Source organism: Diceros bicornis, chromosome X (genome assembly GCF_020826845.1).
Source record: "Diceros bicornis minor isolate mBicDic1 chromosome X, mDicBic1.mat.cur, whole genome shotgun sequence".
In the NCBI taxonomy this organism is placed as follows: Eukaryota; Metazoa; Chordata; class Mammalia; order Perissodactyla; family Rhinocerotidae; genus Diceros; species Diceros bicornis.
Window position 1 is genome coordinate 121445011 of NC_080781.1, and position 23955 is coordinate 121468965.

The following is a 23955-nucleotide window of genomic DNA, read 5'->3' on the forward strand; positions in this document are numbered from 1 at the left end:
TCACCCTACCATTGCAGTGTGCACTGCTCTCCCTTGACCTGCTAAACATCTAAGATCTTATCTATTCACTGGCATGTTTCCTGGGTGAGCCTTGTCTCCCCAGTGGAATTAGGAGCTTCCTGAGGATGAGGACCTTATCTTACTTACATCCTTCCTCTTTTCCTCCCATGCAGAGCCCAAGGTCAGATCTGTCATAAATCATATTACTGCCTCAAATTTCATGTGGTTTTGAAGGCCCGCACATCTAGAGCCAGAGTGACTGCCATTAGAGATCTCTGCTAACCAAGGACTGGCCTCTCTAGGTACTTCATCTTTGGAGTCTGTTTCAATCCGGAAAGGACCTTCAAATTCTTTGGATGGACATAAATTATAGTCTCCAAAAGGGAACTTGTTTAAATTATGCAATGTGGGGCATATAAGGGTCCATCCAGCCCCGACTTGTGTGTGGACCAATGTCCGAGGGGCAGTTGAAGAGTAATACCAACCTCTGACAGCCACCTCAGATGCTGCCTCCCTCTCCCATATCACTCTGCTCCACCTCTTGAGTCCACAGATTTTGTTCATCATCAGCCGGTCACCATCAGCCTACAGCATCTTTGGTTTAACCAATTACCTGAGTCACTACTCACTGAGTAGGGCAGAACTCTTCTTTGTTCAAAACGCATCATTTGCTCATTCTAAGGGGGCAGTTTGCCTTTAGTTCTAGGAATTCACCCTTCCCACAGCCCCTGATTCCATAGGTTTGTTACATTGCCTCTCAGCTCCTCCCTTTGTGGACTAGTGAGGCATCACTTGGCTTTCATTTGGAGGCCAAGCCCTCAGTCCCTGCTGATCTTAGCTGTTTCTCTACGGACCTTATATCAAGGTTAAGGTCAAACACTAGAGTCTGAGTGCTCCTAGTTCAGGACTTTTCCATTTTTTTTTCCAGCATGTACTGTCTCATGGGCATGCTGCAACATATGTTGAGAAAACAACCAATGAAAGCTCCCAGGTTCCTTCACTGGCTAGGAAATGGCAAGTCAAAATCTCTTGTCCCTAAAGCACAGGTTGTCTTTAGATGTTGTCTTTTCTTATGTGCATCAAGACCAGTCCAGCAGGAAAAACCTATTGTTATACTCCCCATCTTGTGTGGTGCCTGTTATCTTGTTTCTGCGTGTCCAATCTCCAACCCTCGTGTAATTTTTAAGGTAGAATGTTGTCGAGGACTCTTTAAGAAGCCCAGATCAGGAGCCGGCCCGGTGGCGCAAGCGGTTAAGCACGCGTGCTCCGCTGCAGCAGCCCAGGGTTCGCCAGTTCGGATCCTGGGTGTGCACTGACGCGCCGCTTGGCAAGCCATGCTGTGGCGGCATCCCATATAAAGTAGAAGAAGATGGGCATGGATGTTAGCCCAGGGCCAGTCTTCCTCAGCAAAAAAAAAAAAAAAAAAAGAGGATTGTCAGATGTTAGCTAGCACAGGGCCGATCTTCCTCACAGAAAAAAAAAAGAAACCCAGATTATATTCACTGGGCCCCATTTATCCCAAGATGCATTTACTTCCTCATAAAGCTCTAGCTGATTAAGCAAGTATGAATTTTCCCTAGGTAAACCATGGTACTTTTCTCAACAGATTGTGTTTGCTTAAGTGTTCAGCAAGTTGACCCTTCCCAACAATGCAGCTGCCAGGGCAACCCCAGAGCCCTTTCACACAAGATCATATGAGGCTGTCCTGGAGAGGATGGACAGGACCACATGACTTAATGTCGGTTCTTCCAGAACTAGAACATAGAGGCCACATGAACCCTACGCATTATCATCCAAGCTCTTTCTGCTTTAAAGTTCACTGAGCAAGGAGCCACTGTTGTGAGGTTAGAAAATCTTTCATCACCAAGATTTTGTCTCCGGGTGGTCTTTGACTCCTTCACCTGTACTTCGGTCAGCCGAGCCACTGGTGTCTGTCATGACTTTTAAAAAACCTGGCCCTTCTGCAGGGCCAGGACAGCTCTATTTGTAGCAAGCCTGACAAGGCCCATCCCTTCCTGATGATTCAGATGACGTTTGGGAAAAAGGATAATCAAAGGACAAGTAGCACTTGAAATAGACAGGCTCTGGTGGCAGACCAACTTTGGTTCCAAATCTGTTTCTTGCATTTCTTCCCTGTCACCCCTATGGACAAGTTACCTAACCTGAGTCCTTTCACACATCTGCAAAATGGAGCAACTTCGACCCTGCAGGATTGTGTGACATAACCAACATGGCCTAGCCTTAGTGCCAGGCACACAGGTTGGTCCCGCCTCACTGCTCAGTTGGGATATTACAGGTGAATAAACAGCAAATAACGACTTTCTTTTCACAGTAAATATGTCCAAATAACTGTTCACTGCTGCCGCCAGAGCTCGTTGCAAAGTATTCAGAACTGAAATAGCAGAGTAACAATTTTTTATGACATTTTAAAAAAGAAGTGAGAGCAGGGGCACTAAAGACTTTTAAAGGCAAAAGCAGTGAAAGAGGGTTGAGATCCTAATGCGTGTTCAGGGAATCACCCACTGACCAGATTCTTTCTTTGTGGCCAACCTGGCACCAACTGCCCCATGCAGTGAGTGCATTACCAAGAACAGTGGGCTACAGTCAGCTTCAGGTTAGCAATGGTGATGCAGTAAGGCAAATCCCAGGCAGCAGTAAATCTCAGAAATGCTATCTGGAATGCATTTTATATGTGCATGTATTTCTTTTTCTTGGCAGGAGACTTACCTTCCTAATTATGTCTCCCTTAGGCTATTGTTAAATTAAGTCTGCATTTCCCAAGCCCACACCACTGACAGCAGGGGGAAGGCAGTCCATAGCGGCAGAGTAAGGTCTACTTGGGATTAAGTGTTTGAAAATACACAAAACAAATCTGTGTGTAGGTATGATCATGTATACACACACACACACACACACACACACACACACACACACACGTCTTCAAACTCTATCATCTAAGAAACACAATAACACGGAGCAGCAAGGCAGGTGTTGCAAAACTTCCCCAAAGCCCAGAGAACAAGACCATAAAACCCTTTTGAAAAGCATCTTGGGTCATCACACATGTGCTTTATCTTTAGTCTTTAACCCTATCTGTCACCTTTCATTAGCTTTTACCTGGTAGGACTGATGCATGAAAATCTTTTTTTTCTTTCCAACAATCCTGTGCTTTTTTCCAGAATTCCTAACATTTCTTTAAGAAATGTCAAAAGTAGAGTAAAACGTGCATTTAATTCCACATGTGGACACTCGTGCAGAGAAATGGATTTCTGTAGATTTTGCTGATTAATGCTGAATTTAGAAGTCTCTTCAAACATTGATGACTAAAAATTCAACCTTACATGAAAACTGAACTTGGACAACTATTTACCTATTCTAATGACTTCTTGACCAATGGGCAGATAATTCATGCAGTAACCAAGATCTAGTTATATATTTTCCTAATACTTTCATCTCTATCCTGTGTGGTGGTTGATGCTGCTTCAAGGCATTTGGGCTTCAGAAAATATTAAGAGTTCTTTATTCTAATAGAATATGAGCAAATTCCAGGGCACATTTCCTTTGAACCATTCCCAAGCATTAACAGTGGTACTCATGTGCTGTGTTCTAAGAGGATCTTCCCAGCTGCTTTGGCCAATGTCTTCTTCACTAGCGATGATATGGAAACAAACTACCAAAAATGAACCTCAACACGAACAGAGAGCATCTTAATTGTGCATTCAGGATTATAGCACCATATTGCCAAACTGTTCCTCGTTCAATTCAATGTTTGGTTTTCAAAAAATTACCTAGATTAATCTTGGCCAAAATGCAGTAAAAATCCAAAATGAGATACCACTAGAAGCCATACCTTTAGAATAGGAATCTGTATCTTTAGGGACACCTCCTCTCAATACTTTTTAAATTAACCTAAAAAAATAGGACACTATAGGGCATAATATGTAAATATGTAAACAAAAGTAAATATGTATTTACCTTTCATGTAAAAAAAGGGAAAAAGAAAAATCTCTATTCCTATTTGCTTGTATATGTATAAAGAAACTTTGGAGGAAGATATATACACATATAACTGATAAGTATACCTAGTGTGTGGGGGTAACTAGGCAGATGGATACAGGAATGGGAGAGAAACTCACTCTATATATGTTTTGCTTTTTAAACCTTGTCAATATTATCTAATTAAAAACTAAATTAGGCAAGTAAATATTACATGGTATTTGACTTACTGATGGACTTGAATTCTTATATTACCATGTCATCTTTCAGATATTTTTCACATATATAAAAGAGATTTTTAGCTGAAAATAATTGGTAGTTTAAAAGTAAAAATTGAATTTGTGAAGTGTATCACAGAATGCCGAGTTATATTTTTCCCACTAAGTTCTAAGTTGAAAGAATTTTCTCAGTGTTTCTTTTCTTATTTCAAAAAAGACAGTCGTATTTGGCAGTTTGGCATTTTCTTGAGTGAAAAGACACACCCAGGCCTCCTGTAGTAGATGTAGTTATTAACTTACTACCCTTTAGCTGCGCAAATAGACAGATTCTGCCAACACAGAAGTAGAAGTAGAATTTTGTGTAGCACCATCTACATCTATTTTTATTTCGGTTCTGTAATCACAAAGGATAAATTTTATTTCATGTAAACCGTTAGGTTTCTAACACTCAGAAACTCAAGTTTAAAAATTCAAGTTACTTCTTTGTACTTTTTCTTTTATCAAAATAATAGGTGCTAATTACTGGCTATTTTTGAAATAAAATATAAATCTAAGAGTCGTAAAATGTTTTTTCTTAAGGTACAAAGTGGGTGAAGTGTTTGAAAGAAAAATAGTTTATAAATGACTTTGTAAAACACGAACCCTTCACATGCTATTAACTGAATCTTTGGAAAAGTTAGGTTTCCCAAAAAAGCTTTTATTCTACCTCATACTCTGAACTCTTAAGGTTTTAAAATATTCAACTTGCCTTTATTTTCTTTTTAGGGAGGTGGGGGGGGGGGGTGTGAGTCTGCCAGCTGATTAGAAGCCAAGAGTTATCCAGTCAGATCTGAAAGGAAAAAGCTATGATTTGTTTATTTCCTAGTTCAAGTTCAAAAGCAAGAGACAATTTAAATAATAAAAGGGTAACAGGAGAAAATTCAAAGAAAGAAAACAAATCAGTAAGAGTCCAGAAGAACCTTCGAGAATATTTAATTCGGAAAATGTTATTGGTTTAGAGAACTTGACTGAAAGAAAACAGCTGGGCAGAGTTCAAGGTTCTAAATTAAAAACAATCTAACAAGGTCTATGGGGATAACTCTTTGAGCCACATTTTGGAGACCACATTCATTTCTACCAAGTCAAAGTAATAGCAGTCTAAGCTAAAAAGGAAATTCCTCACAACTGAGGTAGTTACTAAGTATCAGCACATTTTCCAAATTCTCACAAGGCAGCTTAGCTATTTACAATCCATTTTTCCTCATACATAAATGGAGCGCCTTTTCAATTTTATGTCCCCTGATTTGTTTTTTTAAAAAAAAACCACTTATACACACCAGCCAGAATATGCCTATTTTATTAACATCATGCTTTAATAAATAACTGGCTACTTCTAATAAAATTAAGCCTCTGTTTACAACAGCCCCCAATATTCCATTTTGACCATTCTGCAGAATTTGGTGTAAAAAGTTGAATGAAATGTAGACCCTGAGCTATCAAGTACTTATGTTTCAATATAAAAATAGAGAATTACTCTTACAACTGAAGATTGAACAATAACACAAACAACCTCTCTGTGGGTTTTAGCTTCTGTAGAATTGGGATCTTAATGGCTGTCTAAAGCAGGAAGAGACTTGCAGAATTATTCTTTCTGAAGACTGTTGAGAACTCCTTTGAAAGTGACCTGTTACATTCTCATAGTTTTATGAGCTGTCATTTGGTAAGGACACAAGGAAGGGGTTCCTAAGGGGCCAAGGCAGTTGTTAGTCTTTGGCCTGGGACAACAGATATGGCTTTTGCCAGTTCACCCATGTGGCTAAGGGTCACTGCTAAAATGTAGCCTTCTCAGCTCTACATACCTCCCCCCAAAACAACAACAACAACACACGAAAAAACTCCGGACACCCAGATCTCCCCAAGTGGGCTTCTTGGCTGATAGGGTAGCTAGCACACAGCTGCACCACTGCAAGTCCTTTGCCTTTCTGATCAGAGGGGGCTGGGCAAGAAAAAGACTCAAATAAGACACTTCAGAATTGCTTTAAAACAACTGGGATCCCAAAACAAATGTAAATACACATGCACAGACAAAAACTTTGCTTGAGTGTTGACAGCTACTCCCTGAGCCCAGGCTCTACCCCAGTTCTGGCTAGCCTCCAGATAGCTCCCTCTCTATGGCTGGGCTTGAAATCTGGAACACTGTAACAAGGGGGACCAAAAGACATTGTTGGTCACTTATTTCTGACATTGGGATACCAATTGAAAGAGGGTCAGCGTGGACACGAAGACCAGCACACATTGGCTTGCTAACTTGCCGGGATAAAAACAAACAAAAAAAACCCGCCCCCAAAACTAAGTATGAACATGTGATAACTGGGACATTCTGAATGCCTTATATCTTTCGAGGGAGAATGTATCAAGAATCTTCTTCTAAATGGGTTACATTTTAAGTATAAGCAGGCTCAAGGAATGGACCCATATATGATCTTAGTTTATGCAATTCAACTCGACCAAAATGGGTAGTCTGCAGTCTCTTCCAGTCAGCAGCTCTAAAGGAAGCATAACTTGCTTCTTGTACTGATGCTTCCATACAACCTGACAAGTGGCTCAGAAGGCCCCCGTGCCTTCACATTCTGCCCTAACTTAATAATAATAATAATAAAAAAAAGTTACCTCCACTTCTCTCCAGATAAGGCAACTAAAACAACAGGTATAAATGGAAATTTTACTGCTTGTCGGGCTTTTTCTTTTAATAAGATAACATGATAAATAAAACCTGCTTCTGTACAGCTATTTAATATTTCAGAAATACGTACATGTTACATGCCAAGAAAAGACCCTGGTTTTCTTGTAAGAAACAAGGTGAGCTCATAATTGAAGGAAAAAACCCCCACAAAGAAACAAACAAACAAACAAACAAACAAGAGAGTGATAAAATCACAAATGCACAACTAACTACAGTTCTGTACCTACACTGTTAGCCACGTGTAACACGAGTCTGGGGGAGCAGGAACTGACTTTACGTACAAGCCCCTTTTTCCCACAAAACTGAATGAAAACACAAAGTCAGTATTTTTTAAACCAGTGGCCACATAGTAAAAACTGTACATCGTTGTCCATTCATTTAAAAAGCAAAGTCACTAGGATGGTATAAAAGTGATAACCGGTGCCTTTTTAACTTTTTGATGATGAACACTTTTTCTCTAAGATTGAGAATTATCTCCACTCTCTCTGCATAACCAGGAACAAGATGCAGAAGACAGTGAGGAGGTAGGGCTGTGCCCCAGTATGGGCACCAGCGCTGCCGGCTTTATCATTGGCATTCTTCCCAGAGTGGTCAGTGGCGTTATACTCAAACTCCGAAGGGCACTGCTGATACTCACATCCGCTTCCACTTCCTTCTCCACTGCTTTCATCACCTATTTTCAAAGAAATGGAATAGAGATTTCATTCTGCTTGTTCTTGTCACAAGGCACACAGAACAATTTGTCCTTCAGAACCACAAATGCTTACTGATATCAAAGAAGTCCACATCATTCCCATTGTAAGCATTCTTCATTTTACTGGTCATAACTCTTAGAGCCATGATTTGACGAAGGATCAGTATGTCTGGTTTGCTGGTGTCAACCTGGACCTCCGGATTATTGCCCTGGTTGGCTAATCCATTTCCTGTCACTGCAAACAGGTATCTGAAATGAGAAATGACCCCCACTAAGATTATCAGTAAAAGAAAAAGCTACAGAGGATCATCAAACATTTCTGCCTAGATTCTAGTATTTGCACTGAGTGCAATTAACTGGAAGTTCTTCCATTTCTAGTGAACCCTAATTTCTCCTTTTCCTGGGTATACATCTTGTTTCTTAATTTGACTGTGACCTTTTGGAAAGCTACCCCTTTTGCAGAGGGTCAGAGTAAAGTGCCGATAGAGTGGGTACTTATCTAAGTTACTGAGTGTGAGTAGGGGGGGTGGGGGGTGGGGGGGGAGGGGAGGGGAGGGGGACAGGGCATCATCAAATAAGAGAACGAGACCTTTTGAGAAATGGCGCTTTATGAGGCCAGGCCATTAGGCAAAGAACCACAGGTATTAAATATTTTAAAAATGACACTATTGGAACAGCTTGATCCCTGGTTGCAGCCTTAATTCCAGAACATTATTATCACAAACTTTTGCCCCAGTACTCTTTACAAGTAGCTAGCTGCCTTCTTAATACTTCTACAGCAAACCCCATTCCTAAGAATGTCTAGAAGCCTCCCATGTTGTTGCTACCTACCGGGAATTGCTTCATGATGCCTCAATTGACACCTCAGCAAACCCTCCCTGAAGGGTCCTCAGGCATGTGGGAAGGGCGGGATTGCACGTCCACTCAGGGGAGGCTAACCTGCTTTTGCCTTTTCCATTCCAGCAGTCATCCTCGTTGCCATTTCCTGCAGCCATCCTCTCATCATTGCAAACGTTGCTAGGAAGAGAGGACCAGAACTTCTTGGCCTGCTTCAGTTTCTCCTTGACGTCAGTAACCTAATTAAAAGAAAAAAAAAAGGAGACCTCTGTAAAACAACACAAAACTACCTTATAGATGCGTCTTTTGCTCATTTCTCAAGTATCTCCAGAGTGATATGCAATTCATTTTCCACTTTAGTCACAAGAGAAAAATGCAGATCAAATTTATACTTAGAAATAGAAAACCACTCAAATGAATTACTAGTTGAAATGCTCTGAAGGAGCTGGCTAGATCCATTGTCCACTCTACCCTTCATTATAACCACCATCTCAGGCCCACCAGGGTCCGTGTCCTAGAGATACAATGATGTGAGAGACAGTCTCTTCTCGCAAGGCTTTTATACTGATGAGGATCAAGCTTATATATCATCCACTCTGAAACCTGCCTGTCATTGTGCTCCCTCCCCACCCACCCCTGCCACCTCAGGCTCCCTCTTCTATGTTGCTCCTCCCACTGTATTTGGCACGTTGCTGTGTATAAAGCAGTTCGCTTCTATTTTCTTCTCCTCCTCCCATCCTACCATTTACTAGACACCACCTTAGTTAGTAGGCCGGGACGTCTGCTTCTCTCTCTTTGTTGGGGCTTTTTGACAACAAGGACCTGTCTTATTCCTCTGAGCCTTCCTGTAACTAGCAGTGACGCTTAGTAAATACATGGTGAAACAAAAGGGAGGTTTTGAGATCACACTGACTGCATCACATTTCCTAGACTACATACGAACTTTCTGAGCTAGAAGATGAGAAAGGCAGATTTACTGACTTCCACATGCAATTTGCTCGAAGTTTCACCTGAAAGACCCATACTTGTAAGCGCTCCAACTAGAAATGCATTTTGAGCAAATGTTTTCAGTTCTTTGTCATTAAACTTGGCCATTCCTGCCAAAGTGCTCACCAGTCGGTCCAAACTAGTGCCAGCCGCTGTGGTCGGGCGTTCCTCGGGGTGATATGGTCTGAAGCGAGCACTGAAGGCACTTTCGGAGATGGAACGGGAAATTCGTCCAGCTGGGAGGGGCTTGGGGGGTCCACATCCTTGGAAAACCTGCATTGGAGCAAGCGTGGTCATGTTAGGGAAGTCACATCACAAGCTGAAGGGGGTTCCAGCTCTCCTTTCCAGTATCCTGCCTTCATTACCTTCTGAGACACTTGCACACTATTTTCCTGCATGTTCATAATAGCGTCAGAAATCTTCACATCGATGGGATCAATGACTGATTCAATGTTGAAAGGACCCTCTAGCCTCTCCGCCACCATCAGCATGGCATCTAACATGAGGTTTGGGGAAGAACAATACAGCACAAAAAGTAAACCATTAGTTCAGCCTTAGGTAATCAGTCTGATTATTTTACTGTCTTTGTTTCCTGTGGGGGGTAGGGGGGATGGCACGCATCATAATTAATTCATGTTTTTGTGTCTATTTCTATTACACCAAACTGCATTTAGTCACTAAGTATTGTGAGCTCTCTAAAGTGTGAAGTGGCCAGGTGAATGCTTTATTCCACAGCAAGGAAACCCAATCAGGAATCTTCTATTACACTGATTCTTCCTTCGTATGTCAGTGGCTGTAACTGTAAGGCTCTGAGCTAGCTCCCAGCTGACAAACTTAAGGCTGGAGGCAGAATAACATGCCAGTTCTCCCAGACTTCCTGGGATCTTTTCATTTCAGGTTCCATTTACAAGAGTCAAAAACATAAATCAATTAAAATCCTGGCATACCAATTCTCTTCTTTCATTTTTTAATGAAACCCTTTCAGATCCTTGAGTGCACAGTTGGAAAATACAAATGAAAGTGTGTTCCTAGGAATTCTAATGACTTTTCAAATAATGAAATTTTGAAAAATGCAATTTTTGCATTAAGATAAACTTCCTACTTCAAATATAAGGGCCTTGATTTATTTTAAAAGCAAAGCATGGACCTCTTTATCCTAGTGAAAAGACAACACAAGACACAGTACACAGAAACCATGTGCTCACAGTGTGTGTATCGTCATTGATTACTCTGCAAGTCACTTTTACATTGTGGAGGAGTCTAGAGTTTTTTAGTACACATCGAATCTCTTAAAATATGCTTTACTTGTTTTCTTACCATACATATTTGTTGGGATTATGAGATTCAGCATTTTTGCCTGATACTTATTGTGCAAAATTAGAAGAAACTGGAAATGTAATCTCCAAATGAGAAAAAGGATGCTTCATTCATGACAAGCAGGGAGCTTTTCAACTTGTCCTCTCCCCTTTACACCACAGCGCTTAAAGCATGGCAGGAAAATGACAGTTAGGCCCACATTATCCACAGCCCTCAGGAAGTTCAAGGACAGCTGCTAGAACGAAGGGCTAGTTTCCAGAAGATGGTGTGTCCTTGTCAAAGAAGGCTGCAGGCCACAGCAGAACTTCTACCTAAGCTTTCTAGTGGAAAGGAATCGCAGTATCAGCATATCAATGAAATCAAATGTGGTCATCAACCTTTCACCTTCCACCTAGAACAAATGCAACACAATATTTTCAAGCACAAGGTCATTTCTCTAAACTACAATTCCGATGTCACAAACCACAAATAGATTTCCATGAAATGCAATTTTTTTAAAAAGTAATAGCAAATGAAGTTTCAGATTGCATTGTGGTAAGCGCCAATAAAGTGACGCTTCCAACCTCTAAGTAAAGGCTGCCAGCATGAATATACCATTGTACTGGAGGAGAGGAAAAATGCTTTTGATGTGTTAGCAAAAGGAGACTTTTGTAAACAAGCGGAGCAAAACTTAAATGTGTTCATCGTTGTCAAAGCATCAGGGCTGCCACGTACAGAAAGCACATTCCTTCACAGCTGAGAAGTCACAGCATGCTCCAAATAAAAATATTATGAATAGACAGATAATAAACATCCAAAACGCAGAGGTTAAAACAAACAAACAAACAAAAAACCCCAGCACATTTTGTAACTACTTATTCCCCTAGTGGCGAGGAAAGGCCAGATCACTAATGTGTTTGTGAAAGACTGAAAGGAAACATAAACCCCAATTCTTCTAGCTTTTGGGCGTCTTTGTAAACTCTGAGCCAGCGGCTGGCATACACAAGGGCCTGGGAATGGAGAAGGAAGCCGGGCCTTTGTTGGGGCCGGTGCCATGGCGTTGTGTGTTGCACGGCTGAAGAATGCGAATGAGGCCGCATTCCGCCTGTAGCCTGCAGCCTAGGAGCCCAAGCTGCCTCTGACCCCTGGAGGAAGGCATGATTGACTATCAGTTGAGTTCTTGCGTAAAAGCAGCCAGCCCTGATTAGAAGCCCCAAGAGAAATCCAAAGATGGTTGGTTTGGTGTTTGGTTTTCTTCTGGTTGATCTAGGCCACAGGTCTCTTGTTCACTGGATATCTGACCGGCTCTTGCCTCCTGTCAGGAACTGGCTGGTGTCCCTGCAAGCAATCCCGATACTCCAATACTAAATTCCTGCTGTCAGCAACATGTGACATTAATAAGGTTGGCTATGAGTCAAATGAATGTTTAACAAAATTACAGTCTGGGATGGAGAATAAGTTGCACCTAAGCATAATTTATGATTCTTCAGAAACTGACTTTCGGGGGGTGGTGGTATTTGGTTTATTTTTCAAACTGAAGGTTTCATGTAACTAATCTCTTACAAAACCAAGTCCAAGGTGTTCCAACTATTTGGATCTACCTTGATGATAAAGGTTGATAACACTTTAATAGATGCAGTTAAAGAGAGGAAAGGGAGGGCATGGCAGCAAGAAGGCAGATTTGGAAAACTCATCCTTAGTCTCTCTGTTTATTTGCTTTTTTAATTATTCTTTCTTTTTGCTGAGGAAGACTGACCCTGGGCTAAGATCCATCCCCATCTTCCTCCACTTTATATGGGACGCCACCACAGCATGGCTTGCCAAGCGGCACATTGGTGCGCGCCCGGGATCCGAACCTGCGAACCCTGGGCCGCTGCAGCGGAGCGCGCGCACTTAACCACTTGCGCCACCAGGCCGGCCCCATCCTTAGTTTCTTAAAGGGTCTAGTCCAACTGCAGGATTTCAGTGCTCAAGATATTAGCATTGAGCCCCTACCCCCACCGCAGGAACAAAGGATCTCCTTCTCACTAGGGAAAGTGATTCCTTTTGTACTGTGCCGCCAATAATCAGAAACCCACATCGTCAGACTCACAATCTGACTGGAAGAACAAAAGGCAGTTTCCCGACTTAACCTCAAGATCTGATTTAAAGAAGTGTGGGGCGGGGGGTGCCCATGACCATTCATTAACTGCAGTCATTTAAAGGAGAAAGAAAAATTCCTTGCTAAGAAAAAAAAAAAAAAAAAAAAAAACTTATAGCAGAGGCATGTAAATTAGGACTGAATTCTACAACCACAGAGCAAATTAATTAAACCCTTGTGAAAATTCATGAAAAAGCACGGGAGATTAACAATGTCTATTACTCTTGGCCTCTTATATCAGAGTGTTAGAAATAAAAATATAACACCCATTAAAAATGAAGTTTAGATACAATTATATGCCTCATCCCTCCAAAAAGCATCACTTAAAATAACAGGAAAATTGATTCAGAAAACAGGAAAACTGATTCAGAAATCCTATCAATTTCCACTTCGGTTTAATTTTGTTTCTTGAAAGGTAACACATGTAATTTTTAAAACACATAATAAGAATAATAACAGCAACTTAAGTTTTCCTTGTTTTAGAGTACCTGGTTGAAAACATTAATTAAGCAAGCCAGAGTATGGTTTTAATTTCATATGGACTTGCAAACTCTTGGAAAAATATGTAGAAGAATTTGTATTTTAGTACAAGGATATGAGCTACAGTTTCTGCCAGACACGTTAGAATAACAGACTAGTGCAAGGGACATGCCCCTCGGCACTTGATTCCTGATGCGTCTGTAGAAAAGTTAGCAAAGCTAGATCACTGTCATCACACATTTTTTTGTCCAGAGAACTAGTGCATTAGATGTTAGAGGGTAAAGCTTTATTTTTAAATGAATTTAGCAAAAGTGAATTACAAACTTGACATTTGGGTGTCGGGTTGAGAGTGGGATTAAAAAAAGAGAGAAAGAAAAAACATCAACTTTAGATCTCAAAATGCCATGAGCTTTTATTTCCATGGGAAATATTTTAAAGCAACAATTTCTCCCACGGCTTCATTCTGGGCATGATGTGCCATTTGCGCATGTGTGTCTTTGCTGTTCTTACGCCTTCCCTTTCATGACATTCTGCTTTTCTGTGTTTAGAAGATTTTTTCAGGTCTTCTAGCTTTGAGCTATTTAGGCTACAATTGTGCTGAGGTGCTTAATATTCACATCTTTTTTTCTTCCTGTGTCAGTGTTCTCAAGAATCTGTTGGAGCCAATTTATTGATGCACTTTCAAACAGAGTTAATACGGTAATTAGCTCTCATGCAAACTAAAAAGCATTCCCCAACTCCAATCCCCCAATCAAAAAAAAAGCCAGCAAATTGCATACATGTTCCCATGATGCAAACGAATAACTGAAAAACAGGTGCTTATATTATAAAGACACTCAAATTCTGCAATTATGCAAATGTGAGTGGGGGATAGTAAAAAAATCTGAGTTTGTTTTTGTGAGCTGTTGTTACGTGTGCGTGGCCCCGCTAGCACTCAGCATCAGGAGATCTAACACTGTCACTGATGTTTCAGGACTAACATATGCATTAAGGAGACATCAAAGGAGTTGATCATTGGACATTTAAATTATCCGTAATTTGTCCTGTCCCACAAAATCATAATTAACCCTCTCAGAAACCGGTCACTTCACTCACGTTGCTGTCTGGGTTCCAGTAATGGTTTTCTACATTGAAGGTAAACGCGAGAACACTTATCTCTAAAATTATCAGGACAAAAGTCCTTCTATTCTTACTAGAGTAGTCTGTTATTGTTCAATCCTCCACAGAAACAGAATCCTTAATTTTCCACAATCAGATTTCACCTGATCCAGATATCCAGCGAGTATTCAGCCAGTTTGCAGAAGATCAGGTTGCAGTGTAACACATGTAACATTTTAAAAGCCACTTTCACAACTCAGTGAGGGCTGTACTCCAGCATTGACACAGATACAAGCCTATGATGCATAACTAAAGCTGACCTTTAGGGGAGAAATATCAAAAAGTCACTTTCTTCTTACTAAAACTTGGTATTCACTGTGTCTAATGTCTTCAGAAATGCCGCCATTAGTTCAAGGGAACATTTACTTATAAAATGGTCTGAACTCTGAGTACAGTTAGAACTCTGGCAAACACTAAACAACGAACAGAAATCTCATAGCTGACAATTACACCATTCCTTGTGGCTGGAAGCGGAGCTAGCTCCAGTGACACAAATACATAATTGCTTACTCACCTATGAAATTGTTCCACTCAAAATCGAGATCCCCTTGGTTGGCCAAACAGCCTCTCATGATGTTCGAGCAGTAGTTGTAACACGGCTTCACAGTCACGAGCCCCTGGCAGTGGGAGCAGTAGATCATCTTCAACAGGGCGTGGGTACACTGGGCTGTGGGATTTACCTGATTGGGAGAAGAAAAAGATAATGGTAGGGTGAAGATAGACCCAGAAACAAGTCTATCAAGTTGACGTTGAAGGCTTGGCCATGAATTTAACTTAAGAATGAGTTGTGACGAGATCACATTTAGCAGGCCTGGCCGACTTCCTGAAGAGGTGAATTCAATAAGATTAGATAAAGGAAGGGTGTGTGCTGAGAAGAAGGGGTGGGGGACAGGGATGAACACTGCATGACCTTAAATAACCAAGTTGCATGTGTCTCCCACCCTATAAACTCCCATTCTTCCTCCATCCCCCACCCCGTCTCTCAATCTCTGTCTGTCTCACACACTTTCACTCTCACTCATTTTAAACGGCTCAATTATTTCAAAGTCCTTTCACAAATAAATTTCCTGGATTAGCCATGAGACACAGTAGCAGAGGCTACCTTGACTTGCCCATCACACATGGCCTGCTATGGCTTCTACCATCACTGTGTTTGTCTTTGCCAGACTGGAACACTAGCACATCTTCTTTTCAAACACATTGACTACAAGACTGCCCTTTGAAACTTCACCCTCCATTCAGGGTTTAGAAGGGTACCTGGGCGGGGGCCCGCCCGGTGGCGTAGCCGTTAAGTGCGTGCACTCCGCCGCTGGTGGCCCAGGTTTGGATCCCTGGCGCGCACCGATGCACCGCTTGTCAGGCCATGCTGTGGCGGCGTCCCATATGAAGTGGAGGACGATGGGCACAGATGTTAGCCCAGGGCCAGTCTTCCTCAGCAAAAAGAGGAGGATTGGCGCGGATGTTAGCTCAGGGCTGATCTTCCTCACAAAAAAAAAAAAGAAAAGAAAAGTACCTAGTGTGTACTCCATTCTGTGCCAATAGCGGTGCAGAAGGGAAAATTGGTGCAATCTACAGGAAAGAATATGAATAAATTTAAATTTAGGGTTATGTGAAGACCTTCCAAGGCTTAGGAGCAGTAAAGCATGGAATGGTCAGGGAACACTTGATGGAAGAGGGGAGACTTCGGTTAAATTTTGAAGAAGAGATTGGATTTAAGTGGTTAAATGAAGGCAGAACATCCCAGTTAGGGAGAATGAAATGAACAAAAACTGTAAGAGAATGTACTGAGCATATCATGGCATCTTAGAATAGGGTCGAGGAATTGTGGGAAATAAGGTTGGATGCCTAGGAGTGTGTGTGGGGCCAGAATTTAAAGGGGCTTAGACACCAGGCAGAAACCAAGACACCATGTGGCGGGACACAGGGGGCTACTAAAAGTTCATGAGGAAGAGAAGTGACAAGGATGAGAGCAGTATTGAATTCAGACTGCGCTGGCTGTCCTTGGCAGAGAAATGAGGCTTGGTTTCATCTTTCAACTTCTATGAGGTGAAACTCTTTGCGGCACAGAAGAGCTGATTCCATCCTGCCACTCATTTCCATCAATGCTTAGAAAGGATCATGGCTAGGTGTCACATGCTGGTAGCTAATCAACAGTTCCTGTCTTCTCAATCTCTCTGCCCCACCCTCCTCTTTTGGAGTCAATATCAGAGGATTAGTGCATTCCTCTCTATCACTACCAACCAGTTCTGCAAACAGAGACTTTTGAAAGCAGATACCACCGCAGGGAACAGATGCTGAGGTGCAGGGCAGTCCAGCAGGGCACCTGCTCTGGAGTGTGACTTTGGATACCACTTACCAACAGTACCCTTTGGAACAGGAACAGGGGATTAGTTTTGTCAGGAGAAAAACTTAACAGTATTAGGCTCCGATCTGATGTACACACACACACACACACACACACACACCCTCTTATCTCAAACAGAACCCTAGCCTAAAAGGGGGGGGAGGGGGAATATCCAACAACAAGATGGTAATTGTATACACTAAAGTCAACATTCCCTATGAAGAATTAGGACTTTTCCACACCTTTAACCAGTCCCAAATGTTTTCCTAGGCACCAAATTCTTCCTTTTAACTATGTATAAATGTACAGTGAAATCTTGGCTAACCAATACCCTGGAGGAATGACCATTTTGGATAGCTAGATTTTCTGGATAGCTCAAAGTGCATTCCTTTGAACTCACAGATAGTTAGGACTTTGATACTTGTCTACCCTCTCATTTTACAGATGAGCAAACAGGACTAGAGAGAGGAGATGGCCAGAGAATTATAGGATCATGGAAGTCTTTGAGTTGGGAGGGGCCTTAGAGATCACTGAGTACAGCCTTCACATTTAAGAGATAAGACAACCAAAGCCAAAGAGATTAATCGACTTGCTGACAGTCACCCTGCTACATTTGATTCTAGTACTGTACCTTATCAAACATTTGTGATGAAAAGATTTCCCAGATATATCATGTTTCCCTGCCTTCTTAAACAGAATACATGAAACTCTAATCTTAGGCATTGGTTGTTTTCTTTTTCATTTTTAGTTAGGTTCCACATTGGTGAGACTGCTAAATGGCTGGATTTTAGGGAGGTAAAGAGTTATTATGCAAATACCTATGAAAAATCATGGAATAGAAGTGGCATTTGTTGAATATTATGCTTAAGAAGAAACAATGCCCTAGTAAGAAGAAATGTAGAATGCTAAAATATCAATAGTTACTGAGCACCTACTATGTGCCAGGGATTATTCTAGAATGTATGTGATTAGGTAGCAAGGCAAGGAGAAATTTCCATGTTAGAATATGGAACCTGTTCTAGAAAACACAAAGAAATTCCAAAACGGTATAGAGGCCTTTAGGAAGAAAGCAAAAATTTTAAACTCAGTAGTTATATTTGAGAAACATTTTTTTTTAAAGAAGTCCTTTCCTATTCCTTTTCTTTTTTAACTCTAGGAAGTGGTCCACTGTAGTCTTAATTCAATTTTAAGTCAAATCATTTATGCAGTAGACATGGTAGTACTGTCTTAAAACAAGTTGATGGAGGCTCAAATTTTAAAAACAGAGACCAAACTAAATGACACAGTAGTTTATTAAAGGAAGATTATGAAGCTGGGTTTGGTGGGTTTTTTTCCATTTCATTCTTTGGCTAAGTACTGGCTCAGGCTCTGCATATGATTTGTTGTTTAACTACTAAAAATGATCACAAGGAACTCGGTTATAACATGCTAGGGAAACACTAAATAGTACCAGAACTGAAAAGAGACATGGGGAAATTATAAGAAAACTGGGATGAGAAAGGACGTATGAAACACTAAAGTTAGAGAAAATCTGTCTTTCGTCTCACAACCACTAATCAGACCACCACACATGAAGGGAATTCAGAACCTGAAACAAACCCCTTGTGTGGGATGAGGCCCTAGTATAAAGAGGGGTTTTAAAACAGTCATGCAACCTAAAGAAACAATGCTCATTCCCCCAGAGGAAGTGCCAATAATGTGACCACTCCCCAGGTTTTGGGTCTCCAACCTGACCACGCTCAGGATGGTGAATCCAGAGTGCCAAGGACCAGCTCTAGCTTCTCACTTTGGACTACCCCAGTGGATAAACAAAATGGCTGCCTCTCTTTTGGAATCTTCAAGGGGTTCTTGGTAAGAAGCCATGTAAGTCAGTAAAAGAGCCAATGGGGTACCATTGCCACTGGGAAGAAAAAGCCAAACAGCATGTAGTACTTGAATTTGAACTCTCTTGTGGAGTTTCTGGTGAAAGCCTAGCATCTGCTTGATCTAGTCGTGGCTCTTGCTGTCATGTTGTCGTGATATATCCGGCCCTGGTGAGTGATCCTTCACAAGCTTTCAATGGCCTCGCCACCATACCAGGGGCAAACCTTTCACCCCTAAGCAAATGTAATAGTGGACTAAGTCATACTTTGTTCTGCAGATTTACTAATTTTGAAAAGAAATTCAAGTTCATTCACATTCTACTCTCTTGTAACACTCAAAATCAATTACTTCTCTTGAGTCCCCCAAAAGTTTATTTACTGAAGTAGATTTACTCCAGAAGACCCAAGACCAAGTGGTAGATGCCACCACATGGGGATTAACATAAGGGGTAACCATACTCCAAGGTATTCCTTTAATCCTCAGGCATGTATTGATTCTCTATGGCATGGCATGCCACTTATGATGATCAATCTGTTTGTTTCTTTGGGTCACAGCTCTTGACTAACATTGATGTGTTTTCCTTCTGGTTAGAAGGATCATTGAGCCCAGATATCAGTGACTTCCGGAATCCCTGGGGCTGAGGTAGTAGTTGCAGTGAGGGTTATGATTGCTTTTATACAAGTCACATTTTTCAGACATCTCTTAGAGATTAAATAGTTAATTCTCAAAATGATTCTGAGAAAGAACAGGAAAAGGAAAACTGTACACTCCTCCCTTTTCCCTTTGAACCACTAACACAAAGAATGGATTAATGGTCTCAAAGAAAATGCTTATTTAGTTTCTATGGTTTCATGACCATGAAGGTCTTGATGTCGAGATTCAAGAGAAAAATATTTTGTTCTATGTCAGAATTACTTTTCTACTGATAGCTTTTATTGGATTCTATTGATTTCTATGATATAGAGTACTATGTGCCAGGCTCTGTTCTAAGTACATGTATTAACTCATTTAAGCCTCAAAATAATCATATGAGATGAGTATTATCATTTCATTTCACAGATGAGAAGCAAAGGGCCAATGAGATTAAAGGATTCACACAAGATGTTCCAGTAAATGGCCAAGATTTGAATCACGCAGTTTGCTTCTAGAGAAGGTACACTTGACTTCCTTGATGTGTTAATAGACTGTAGGAACCTTGAGGGCAGCACATGAGGATGGTCCTTCTCCAGAGCTCCCAGACCTAGTCCAAGGTATCCATACACAGTGAACACTCAGCGATGGGGCTGGATGTTCTCTAGTGAGAATTAGCAGTTTTCAAATTTACTGACCAAATTAACCAGTTTTTATGTTGGAGGGCAAGATAGGATGCAACTGTTCTACATGGAACCATATTTGACTAGACACTTGGATGAGACGACATATTGTTTAATAAACAACGACTATTCAGCCAACGCTATATCCTTAGAACAGTTCAAGATGCTATAGGGGTGAGAAATACATATATCACTCACCAGCCTCTGCTCACAAAGAATTCAAAGGTTCAATTAAACACTGCTGGACATGGAGAGAAAAGAGTTCACTTGAACGAAACAGAAAACAATAAGTATTTTACCAAAATTTTAACATTTTGAAAGAACTACAGCTAAAGGTAGCAGAGATTATCAATTTCTACTGGAACACCTTGTGTTCACATTATTTATATAAGAAAAAGGTTTTGACATTATTTATGTAATAATGAAGTGGTTTGTTTACTTTTGGGGGCCAGTATGATAGAAAGGGAACATCATCTAGACTCAATACCTCTCTATTAACTCAAATCAAAATCAATCTGAGTTATTGATCCATAACGACAGTACATTAATAGCCAATTTCCAAGTCTTATAAAATCCTTCAAGACTGACCAAGGTCTTTGTAAATGTTAAGGTAACTCTAGGGAGCGCCTTAGAATTTAGATTTTAGGAGCTAGTCTATGTTTCATGGTAAAAGTCAGTGGTTGGAAGAATCCTCATTTCCTCTTTAATTTATAAAGACTCTTAAAAATACTCATTCCTGCCTTCCTCATGATATACATTACATCTTCATGCCATTTCTGCTATAAAAAGCCTTTGCAGAAAAGTCTCCTTCTCTGCCAAGACTCTTTTAATATAGATTGAGATTTTCTACCAAATAACCTGCTTTTTCCAAACACCACATTAAAAACTACTGCAAGCACCCTAAAAAAAGAAAAATGCTGGAGCAGAACTCTTCATGCAGCCTGGATTTGATTTCAGTAATTCAGAATGAGCCTTAAGCCACATTACACAGAGATGGCAGTCAACATGCTGCACTGAAGTTAGAAACACATTTCCTTTTAGTTTATTCCAGTTCCTAACGTACATTCGCAGCAACATTTTTTTTCTGCACAGCCAATAGTACCAAACAAACGGAAAAGGTCTCGATTTTATCTGTTGTTTGGTAACATAAGCACCCAATAAAAATAACAGGAAATATTTCCCAAAATTATGGTAAAAGAAAGAGATAGGGAAGCTAAACATGCCGTGAGATGTGATGAGTTTATTCAACAACTTCCTAACTCGTCTTGAATTCAATGCGCACACGCAGAAGAAAGGAGGATGAGACGTTCCTAACTATTTCCCTGATGATAGAATTTTAAAGTCATAACGAAATATATGGAATAAACTAGGATTCATTGAGGAATAGTTGTAGATACATTGTAGATAAAATTGAAGCTGCATAAATACTTGAAAGTATGTTTTGTTTTGTTTTAAATTATTAGACTCAGTTATGACCTGTAAGTCAAAGAATCATTGTATTAACCCCCTTGTAGAGGGCTCTATTTTTGTTTTGAGAGTATGTGATCTCAATTTATTCAGTCCTTGACACTTCCCACACTCCTACCATCCCCATCTCTGCCTCCACTATACCTAGAGTCCCATCATCTTCTTTGCAATTCTAGTCTTTAAGGTTGTGAGTGAAAAACAATATTAAGGGTTGAATAAATGTCTACATTTTGCTTCTTAAAAGCTTTCCATATTGACCATTTTTAAGTTTACATTTATACTGATTGAGGGAAATGGCAAAATAATTTGTGTAATACTCTTGTAGGTGTTGGGGCATTGTGAATAGACAGAAATGAAGGGTAGCAATGGAAACTGTTTTCAAGGCAGGACAGTCATTTAGACATCGCAATGGTAAGGCACCGATTTCTAATTATAGTTTCTGTAGTTTGGAGTCGGGGGGGTATAGACATAGTCCCATTATGTCAGTGTTAATTGAAACCATGAGAATGCAACTCTCTTTGGCATAGGAGCTATTAATTTTCATGGTGCATGTAACCACTTGTGCATTTCTGAAAGACCACAACTTCACCCTTCCAGGCAAAACTGCTGCTACAAGCAGGTAAGCAAGAAATGTATCATGAACCGTGACAAGTAAAGATGGAATAAGTAATACAAAGATGTATAGCACCAGGGTATTCTTGAGCCATCTGTTACTAATTAAAGGACTTTTCTGAAGTTTGAATTGTAAAGCTCAATGGAATAAGCTGAAATCACTGGATGCTTGGGCCCAGAAAAACTGAAGCAAGGCAAGTATACTTCAACTAAGAAGTGACTTTCTCTTGAAGTAAGTTAAGCTTGCTGGTGTTAATGGCCTTTAAAAGGCTTAGTGAAAATCAAACCATTGCTCAACGTATAACCACATCCCTTTTGTTGCAAAAGTAAACTGGAAAAGCAAGGCATCCGCCCATGAAGAGAAAGTGGGAATATCTCTGAATTAAGTATGCAAGAACTAGCTCCAAGACCATGATGCTTTTCATATCTGACTTTAAAGACCTCTTTGTAGATGAAGTGAGTCAGGTGGCTCTCTTTAATTAGGAAATATATTCTCCACTCTGAAAGGTCTCGTTCAGGCCCAAGGTAATTAATTCTACCGGACATCAAAAGAAGGAATTTTTATTTCGTGGGTTGCTCTAGTCCCACGTGTAAACTGCACTTGGACAGCGGTTGGCAGGGTGGGAATCCATATGAAGGAACATTGCTTGGGTACCCAAACTGGTAGAGAAGCTTCCTTATTTTATTAATCAAATGTAGATTTTTTAACATGTTCAATCTGAAATATGTTTTTAATAGACAGATCATTTATTGTCTTCCCCAGACACTGTACCTTAAATTTAAAATCTGTTTAACTGGTAGTTTTACTCCCAAAATTAAGGTAACGAATATTTCCTCAAATGTGCAAGTATTCCTTGCGTGCTTCTAAAGAGAAACATTACATAGATGATAGATTTTTACATAATCTGTGTTTTAGCACTTTTAGAAACTGATTTGATGCCTGAGTATCTTCCTATGTAATTTAGATAATATAATCCGACTTCACTGAAGGGTTTGATTTCAAGTCAATCCTTAAGTCTGGAAGAAGCTCAGCAGTGAAGTAAAACATTATTTTAAAAAGTTGCCAATTATAAACACAACATTTTTAAAAGTAGTTATAAAACAATATTTTCAACTAAACAATTGGCACTCAAAGTAAATTAAACCCTATAGCTTGTATTCATTGTGTTCTCATAACTACGCAAATATCTCTTAGGTAGATATGAGAATACAATGAATAAAGAACAGAGATCGATTCTAAAAAAATTTTAGGGTTATATTTAGAAAGTACTCAAACAACTTAACAATACTAAGGTACACAGGAAATCTCTTTCTTGCTTTGAAAAAAAAATTCATACCAAAAGCAACATCAGAAATTGATTGTGACTATTTCATTTTGGGTCACATACTCTTTATTGCATAGGTCAGGGTGTGTGAATCTTAAACATAAAAGTCAATCTTATTGATTTCCTATAGTTAATTCTGAGAACCATGTCAAGAAGAATGCAACATAGGGAAGCCACACTTGTTTACTTCTCCCTACCCTGGGAGGGAGGGTGATGTGGATCATGGTAAGCCTTCTAGCCCTCAATCTTCTAACCTCCAATGAATTGTCTCTAAATCACTTCCTTGTTTCATCCACTGCCCTCCACTCTAAGCTGGGGGTTCTGGAATCTCAGTTCTCTAAGGGCTCCCATCAAAGTGAGGCTAATACCAAGGAAGGCTTTTGTCAGCCTGGTCCTTCCTCCCAAGAATCCATTCAAAAGAAGGGGAGATGATTAATGGAAAGAAACCACTTTTCAAACACTTGCAAAAGGTTTTCTACTCCTTGCCTTCCTCTTCAGCACAT

General features: G+C 40.4%; 1 protein-coding gene across 1 annotated transcript in view; it reads right to left on the minus strand.

Moving 5' to 3' along the window:
• Positions 1 to 5532: 5532 nt before the first annotated feature.
• The window catches only part of GPC4 (glypican 4), a 106471-nt gene continuing 88048 nt past the window's right edge, over positions 5533 to 23955 (minus strand). The window contains exons 4-9 of the mRNA XM_058536775.1: positions 15043 to 15208; positions 9820 to 9950; positions 9581 to 9727; positions 8570 to 8706; positions 7704 to 7879; positions 5533 to 7609 (exon numbers count right to left, since the gene is read on the minus strand). Coding sequence (XP_058392758.1) covers positions 7407 to 7609; positions 7704 to 7879; positions 8570 to 8706; positions 9581 to 9727; positions 9820 to 9950; positions 15043 to 15208 — 960 coding nt within the window. The 3' untranslated portion in view covers positions 5533 to 7406. The remainder of the gene's footprint in view (positions 7610 to 7703; positions 7880 to 8569; positions 8707 to 9580; positions 9728 to 9819; positions 9951 to 15042; positions 15209 to 23955) is intronic.